At 38.2% G+C, this 8775-nt stretch overlaps 1 protein-coding gene across 4 annotated transcripts; it reads left to right on the top strand.

Moving 5' to 3' along the window:
* Window positions 1–2603: 2603 nt before the first annotated feature.
* LOC119082883 (glycine-rich cell wall structural protein 2-like) lies at window positions 2604–8408 on the top strand. 4 transcript variants are annotated; one of them, XM_037192542.1, is made up of 4 exons: window positions 2604–2918; window positions 2988–3270; window positions 3358–3381; window positions 7976–8408. In XM_037192542.1, exons 1-4 carry the CDS (start codon window positions 2802–2804, stop codon window positions 8347–8349), a joined length of 798 nt encoding a protein of 265 aa, XP_037048437.1. In that variant the 5' UTR covers window positions 2604–2801; the 3' UTR covers window positions 8350–8408. The 4 variants fall into 4 exon arrangements, with proteins under 4 accessions (XP_037048437.1, XP_037048435.1, XP_037048434.1 ...); XM_037192540.1 differs by having other exon boundaries at window positions 3307–3381; XM_037192539.1 differs by having other exon boundaries at window positions 2605–2918; window positions 2988–3381.
* Window positions 8409–8775: the final 367 nt, after the last annotated feature.

Here is an 8775-nt window from a genome sequence, read left to right as displayed (position 1 = left end):
AATTGTAAAAATTTTCCTTCCTCAACATCTGCCACTTGTGACGCAAACTTTTTATTATAATTTTCTTCCTAAAATTTTTCGAAAATTTGACTTCTTCTTCTTTTTCAGCCTGTTTCTATCCACTGCTGGATGTAGGCCTCTCCAACTTCTTTCCATTTCGTACGATCCATTGCCATTTGCTGCCAGTTTGTACCTGCAATATTCTTAATTCCGTTTGTCCATCTCTCTGGTGGTCTACCTATAGCTCGTCTTTTATATGGTCGCCAGTTCATGATCTTTTTGGTCCAACGTTCGTCTGTCCTTCTTGCAATATGTCCCGCCCAGCTCCATTTCAGAGATGCTATTCTTTCCATGACATCAGCGACCTTGGTTTGTTGTCGAATCCATTGATTCGTCATTCTGTCTCTGAGTGTTATTCCAAGCATACTCCGTTCCATGGCTCTTTGTGTCACTCTCAATTTATCTTTGGATGCTTTCGTTAAAGCTAACGTTTCCGCTCTATAAATGAGCACTGGAAGGACACAAGTGTCGAAAACTTTTCGTTTCAGACAATTATTCATTTTGCTTTTGAAAATTAGTCTGAGTTTTCCGAACGCTGCCCATGCAAGACCAATCCTACGTCTTATTTCTGCAGTTTGGTTGTCCAGACCTACCTTCAGTTTATGTCCTAGATATACGTAGCTGTCGACTCGTTCAATGACAGTGTCACCAATTTTGATTTCTCTATCGTGCCCGATGTTGGTCATGACTTTTGTTTTCGATAAGTTCATCTTGAGGCCAACTTTGCTTGCCACTTCACTTAACTGTTGTAACATAAGCTGAGCCTGACCTAGATTCGCTGCTATTGGTACAATGTCATCAGCGAAGCGGAGATTGCTCGGGCACTCTCCATTTATCTTTATTCCCATTTTACTCCAGTTTAACTTCCTAAAAACACTCTGCAGAATCGCCGTGAATAATTTCGGTGAAATGGCGTCGCGTCACCCTGCCTTACACCTCGGCCAATTCTGAATTTATTTTATTTTTATTTTTTATTTTTAATCGTTTTACGACCAAACAAACAGGCCGGGGCCCAATAATATGTTAGTCGGGAAAATACAAGAAAATCAGAAGTACAATGCCAAGTTTCTTTGCCAGAAAAACAATAATAAAAAAATTAGTAACTGAAAGTGTCTCTAACGAGCTTCTTAAACACCGAAAGTCTAGCATCCATAATATTCAAATCGGAGAAGAGCAAGTCATGATGCTCTTGAATTCGGAAAATCGGTGAGTTCCTCTGGATGTTGGTCTTAATGTTGGGTAGGTAGAACACATTCCTTTGTCGGGTGGATCTAGTACGATGATCAAACGAAAGCTGGTGACGAAGTTTAGAATCGATTCGGCTATGAATCAATTTGAATAGGATCATTTCATCGTTTTCCAGTCGCCTGGATTCCAGCGAATGAAGTCTAAGATGTTGTAGTCTCTTGTCGTACGATTGTCGTTCCATGTTAAACTTGTAGAAAAACATCCTCGAGAATTTCTTTTGCACTCGCTCCAACTGATCGATTGAGTTGTGATAGAACGGACTCCAAACGGACGAACAATATTCAAGTCTGCTACGAACAAGAGAATTATAGAGTGTCACAAAGCTCGACCGATCGGAAAAATATTTGCCACAGCGGAAGATAAATCCAATAAGCTGGTATGACTTCCTCGTAATGAAATCTACGTGATCGCTGAATGACAGCTTCTCGTCGATAATGACTCCAAGATCGGTTTTTGATCGCACTCGGTCAATAACCTGGCCACATAGCATAACCGTGCTCTTATGCAGTTTTATACATGAAATAGCATTTTTGTACACATATCGAATTGTGTTGGAATTCGCTCACTGAATTGCATAAAACTAATTAAAGAACACCCTACGTGGCTCATAAAATTATGATAGTCGATCCGCATGGAACGAACAAGTTAGGACGCATCGGAGTTAATCATGAAACTGCAGTAATACCTGCTAGTGGCTCCTACAAGAGCTCGAAAGTGAACTTTTTGTAGAGCCGAATTAAACCGATGGCCTCTACATTAATTCCATCCTTCGTGATCAGAAGTCTTAAAACGTGCACTATCCCTGACTAAAGTATCATCATTTTATGAGCAACATAGGGTAACTATTGACGTCGTAAGTCCACCGAAAATTAGAAGTGTCAGGTCCGTTCCAAACGCAGCGTTGTCAAAGGACAAGACGCGATATTCTCATATCACGTTGCGTTGAAATTTTTTTAACAATTTATTTGTTCATCCACTGATTCATCCAAAATTCAAATTATGAGGCGCACTTACGGCGTGAATTGGCTAATTTTGTGAGCCATAGTGTCAGTGCCGGACTGGCCCTATGGGCGTTCGGGCGATTCCCGAAAGGCCTTTTGATTTTTGAATGGATAAATGACAACGAAGGGCTTTTTGAAAAATTTCTCCATACAACGCCCGAAGGGCTTTTTTGAGCCAGTCCGGCACTGCATAGTGTCTTGGTAAGTCCATGGTTCCATTGGTCTCTTTAAGTGACAGTATTGGAAAACTAGTGAAACGAAAGTAGTGAAAGGCCTCTACATTTACATCAAAAGTGAATCATAACAAAACTATATTACATTAATCACCAGCAATCGGTATCGCATGTTGCATATATTAATTACTATTTTTTTGTTTTATCAGTGCAAATATTAATGCAAATTTTTTCTACTTTTAGTTCATTTAATTAAAAACATTTTGGTCCAACAACATGTTGTTGTTGTTTGGCTCTGCAATTCTTTGTTGTACGAAAAATGTTTTACTATATAAAGGGAGGGTATCGCATAATAAAAGTCAAAAAACTTCAAGACTTCAACATGTCAAATACTTTACTCATTCTAATCGTAATTGGTGTCGTAGCAGCGCTACAGGTAAATAATTTGCTGAGGTTAAAATGTCGATAATTTGACCAAAGTTCAATTTTTATTTTGCTTCTATAGACTGTGAATGCAGAAGCAGCTAAAGGTGCAGGCTCGTGTACCGCAAAAGGATCATGCATGGGAGCAGATTCTGGTATTGGTGCTGGTAGTTGCACTGGAGAAGGATCTTGCAAGGGTGCTAACACAGGTACAGGAGCAGGATCTTGTACGGGCAAAAACTCTTGTGGACTTGAGGGAGCTGGACTTACGGCTGGTACATGTGTTACTGAAAATTCATGTTCTCAAGTAGAAGACAGCAATGCTTCAGGGAGTGGTTCAGGCAATGCTTCAGACAGTGGTTCAGGCACTGGGTCAGGCAGTGGTTCAGGGACTGGGTCAGGCAGTGGTTCAGGCAATGGTTTATTAGGCAATCTTTTAGGCAATCTTTTAGGCAGTGCTCCAGGCAGTGGTTCAGGCAATCCTTGCGTTCCTCGCCGCTGTAACCAATAATTTATTTGGAACTTCTAATTGTCTATCATTTCCGAAATACATTTTTGTTATCAAGTGAATTTTTGTTGTTCGTTCAATTTATTTTTTCGTAAGCGAATTGAGGTTACCAAAATCTTGATACATCAACCCTTTTGTGCGACCAAAATATTTGTCGACTTCATTGAAGCTGCGGTAATTGAGCAATATGCGAATACATGAAACAATGCATCAAGACGAAATATGGTGGAAATATCAAGATTGAAGATACCTGTAAACGAGAATGTATCGCGACTTATAAGAATCTGAATGTTGATAAATCAAGATTTTGATAAATTTTGATATGAGAATCTTGCACTAACTTCAGCGACATCTACAAGGCGACGTGGATGGTCATTACGAGGAATTTTACAGCAATACGACCGAATTCAACGTCCATACATTCACATTGAACCAATTGAAACATTATTCGATGTACTTGGTGTCGGTGCAAGCGTGTCGTGATTTTAGTGACCCATACTTCAACTTCAAATCACACTGCGGCAAAGTTGTTACAGATACTGTTCGCACGGGGGGTAGAGGTTTGTTTCTTGAAAATCGACACTTTCCAATCTGTGTCACGCTTCATAACTTATCAATTCCGACAGAAAATGCGGACGACATTCCGTATTTCGAGGTAATTAAAGAGCGAAATGCGAATACCGGCTCGTCAGCGTTGAAGATCTATTGGCCGGAACCGGAAAATCCCAACGGCTTTATAGTGGCGTACACTATCTCCTACAAACGAGTCGACTTGGATAATGTTTTGCCTACCGAACAGTGCGTAACAAGTACCATCTACAAACATTTCAACCGTAAAATTCCGGTGCTTCGTTTGTCTAATGGAAATTATTCGGTTTCGGTAAGAGCGACATCACTTCTAGGAAATGGTCGTCCTACGCCATCGCAAACCATTACTATCGATCAGTCTTGTAAAACTATGAGCAATTGAGTAATAAAGTGTACATTGAGTCAAGAAAAGATCAGATTTCCGTGACGAGGGCTTTCTATTGCACACAAAGCAAACTTCAGGTCTCCTAAGGGGCCATTCAAATAGTACGTACTTCACTGGGGGAGAAGGGTTTCGTAAAAAGCGTACGGAAGCGTTAGTCGAGAACAGAAGTACGTTCAAGAATATCCTTTGGAATTTACGTAACAAACTTCAACTTCGGCAAATAACCTAAGTGAGGAAGAAGAGAGAACGAATTTTCAAAGCACTGCAACTAACAGGCAAATGTTGACATTGCTTCATCGTTCGAAAGATAAGTTTTATTTATTTAATTATTATTCATAGTACGCTGTGAGTCTCCGGCATAAATCTTCTGACTTGACGAAAAGAAAAATAAATTTGAACGAAAAGTAGAAACTGAGTTTTAATTTTCTGTAAAGATCCAATACTCACTGCATTCTATCATGCCCGCACGTTAGGAAGCGGGCGTGACGCAAGTCATATACTACAAACAATTGCCACCATAAAGATGAATCCCAACAAAAATCTCTTCGAGAAAAGTGTGACGCAGTCTTTGTAGCACAATTTCTAAAATGAATGATATCGCTAGAGTTGACGCTTTCAGCTTCGTTACGCAAAAATTAAATTTTACACCCAATTTTAGTTCAAACAAGCTGGCTTAGGTTTTCTCATCATCTGCCAAATAATTTTTACCAAAAAAAAATTGACTGGAAACAAACAAAATTTTACCAAAAAAAATCTGCGTCGCATGTGGCAGATAAATTTTCTTGCTGGTCTGTTCCTGAACATTTGCCACTTTGCGACGCAGATTTTTTTGGTAAAATTTTGGTTGTTTCTAGTCAAATTTTTTTTTGGTAAAAATTATTTGGCAGATGATGAGAAAAACTAAGGCAGCTTGTTTGAACTAAAATTGGGTGTAAAATTTAATTTTTGCGTAACGAAGCTGAAAGCGTCAACTCTAGCGATATCATTCATTTTAGAAATTGTACTTCAAAGACTGCGTCACACTTTTCTCGAAGAGATTTTTGTTGGGGTATCAGTCGTTTTAGAAGTTTTAGAACACTGCTTTTTATAACAGTTTACAACAGAAATTTGAAAATTTGAAGAAATTCGAAAATTTGACGAAATTCGAAAATTTGACGAAAATTGAAAATATGACAAAAATCGAAAATTTGACGAAAATCGAAAATTTGACGAAAATAGAAAATTTGACGAAAATAGAAAATTTGACGAAAATAGAAAATTTGTCAAAATTCGCAAATTTGACGAAAATCGAAAATTTGACGAAATTCGAAAATTTTACGAAAATTGAAAATTTGACGAAAATAAAAAAATTGACGAAATTCTAAAATTTGACGAAATTCTAAAATTTGACGAAAATCGAAAATTTGTCGAAAATCGAAAATTTGATGAAAATGGAAAATTTGACGAAAATCGAAAATTTGACGAAAATCGAAAATTTGACGAAATTTGAAAATTTGACGAAAATCGAAAATTTGTCGAAAATCGAAAATTTGATGAAAATCGAAAATTTGACGAAAATCGAAAATTTGACGAAAATCGAAAATTTGACGAAAATAGAAAATTTGACGAAAATAGAAAATTTCGCGAAAATCGAAAATTTGACGAAGAAAGTAATTCTCTATCTGCCACCATTCAAGAAATATCTCTAAAACCCTAATTGACCCACCCATTTCCAACTTTCGACATTTTTCACATATGCCCCTCTGTTCTACTCGTAAAACTCTGAGACTTTGCCGAAGAAAGTAATTCTCTATCTCTCATAACCCAAAAAAATATTAGTCCTTTCATCCTACGCTCGAGTAGCTCAAAATTTGGTCACTCTAATCACTCTAGCTCAAACGAATCTGCCCCGATTTTTAAAATTATTTCTTTGTTCGAATCGTGTTACGAATACCTTTCATTTGATGGGACGCACGCCTCTGTAGGTTTCAATACAGCTAAGGTACATCCGAAAACGCGTTCCCGACCCTCGGAAACCACACTCAGAAACCACAAAATTCTGGTTTTTCCTGGGGTAATGGCGTATCACAGTTTCATTTTTATGCCCACCCTGAGGTTCCTGCAAAATTTCATGGAGATTGGCTGACTGGTTTCCAAGATCGACCGTCGATAGATAGATAGATAGATAGAAACATAGAGAGTAAGTTGAAAGATTTTGATTGTTTGGGAAAAGTCAATTTGGTGTATTTTCTATGAAAAGTGCCTATTTCAAAACGATCTATCTCCGGTAATTTTAAAGCTACATATCGAAGAATTAAGCTTATCTTAATGAGCATAAAATATAAATAGAATTCAATTTTATCGGAATTGCTCAACTTTATTAATGATTCACCAAATATTTCGTTCACCTTTCGTGAACATTATCAATGGTGGTAGCTGGAATCAACATAAAAATCACAGTTACAATCGTTAATCTAAACTTATTCGACTAACATCACCTACCCTATTTGCTTGTCAATTACATAATTATCAACTCCGTTCGTCTAATTCTCAATTTCATGTACATCATTTCCATACTCTAGAAATACAAATTCATTCAAAAAACGATTCAATTTAACGTTCACATCAAAATCTCGCCATTGAACTAACTTGTCTTTGGTGTTAGATTACACTACGTCAATAAATTAATTAGCCGGACGATTGAAAATATCGAAAAAATATAAAACTTCAACCGATCAAAAACAAAACACAACTTTTTTACACGTCTTGTCCTCTACATCCATCAATGATTACGTAACACTACTACCTAAACGCATCTCTTTCTCTTTCAAAATATGATTGTACGTGTTCGACAGAAACTTGCATTCGGTTTGTTTATTCATTGCATTAGGTGTAGTCTTAATGTGAATCATTTCCATGATGTCTCTTTTTTGTTGGTGATTTTCTGTGTGGAGAATCGTCACATTGTCCCAATCAACAATATGTTGCGTACCAGGTTCTTGATTAACGACATGATCACATAGAGCACTATGTTTGCTATCCTTAATCCTTATGTGGTATTTATGATCTGACATCCGTTTTTGCAAAAATTGTACTTTTAGTTCATTTAATTAAAAACATTTTGGTCCAACAACATGTTGTTGTTGTTTGGCTCTGCAATTCTTTGTTGTACGAAAAATGTTTTACTATATAAAGGGAGGGTATCGCATAATAAAAGTCAAAAAACTTCAAGACTTCAACATGTCAAATACTTTACTCATTCTAATCGTAATTGGTGTCGTAGCAGCGCTACAGGTAAATAATTTGCTGAGGTTAAAATGTCGATAATTTGACCAAAGTTCAATTTTTATTTTGCTTCTATAGACTGTGAATGCAGAAGCAGCTAAAGGTGCAGGCTCGTGTACCGCAAAAGGATCATGCATGGGAGCAGATTCTGGTATTGGTGCTGGTAGTTGCACTGGAGAAGGATCTTGCAAGGGTGCTAACACAGGTACAGGAGCAGGATCTTGTACGGGCAAAAACTCTTGTGGACTTGAGGGAGCTGGACTTACGGCTGGTACATGTGTTACTGAAAATTCATGTTCTCAAGTAGAAGACAGCAATGCTTCAGGGAGTGGTTCAGGCAATGCTTCAGACAGTGGTTCAGGCACTGGGTCAGGCAGTGGTTCAGGGACTGGGTCAGGCAGTGGTTCAGCCACTGGGTCAGGCAGTGGTTCAGCCACTGGGTCAGGCAGTGGTTCAGCCACTGGGTCAGGCAGTGGTTCAGCCACTGGGTCAGGCAGTGGTTCAGCCACTGGGTCAGGCAGTGGTTCAGCCACTGGGTCAGGCAGTGGTTCAGGCAGTGGGTCAGGCAGTGGTTCAGCCACTGGGTCAGGCAGTGGTTCAGGCAATGGTTTATTAGGCAATCTTTTAGGCAATCTTTTAGGCAGTGCTCCAGGCAGTGGTTCAGGCAATCCTTGCGTTCCTCGCCGCTGTAACCAATAATTTATTTGGAACTTCTAATTGTCTATCATTTCCGAAATACATTTTTGTTATCAAGTGAATTTTTGTTGTTCGTTCAATTTATTTTTTCGTAAGCGAATTGAGGTTACCAAAATCTTGATACATCAACCCTTTTGTGCGACCAAAATATTTGTCGACTTCATTGAAGCTGCGGTAATTGAGCAATGTGCGAATACATGAAACAATGCATCAAGACGAAATATGGTGGAAATATCAAGATTGAAGATACCTGTAAACGAGAATGTATCGCGACTTATAAGAATCTGAATGTTGATAAATCAAGATTTTGATAAATTTTGATATGAGAATCTTGCACTAACTTCAGCGACATCTACAAGGCGAAGTTTGATGTCGAATAAATTCATGACATAATGCGCACATACGAAGCATTGTGAACTAAGTAAAACA

Source organism: Bradysia coprophila, unplaced genomic scaffold (assembly GCF_014529535.1).
Source record: "Bradysia coprophila strain Holo2 unplaced genomic scaffold, BU_Bcop_v1 contig_50, whole genome shotgun sequence".
In the NCBI taxonomy this organism is placed as follows: domain Eukaryota; kingdom Metazoa; phylum Arthropoda; class Insecta; order Diptera; family Sciaridae; genus Bradysia; species Bradysia coprophila.
The sequence above is the reverse complement of the archived record's forward strand: the minus strand, read 5'-3'. Positions and strand labels throughout refer to the sequence as shown.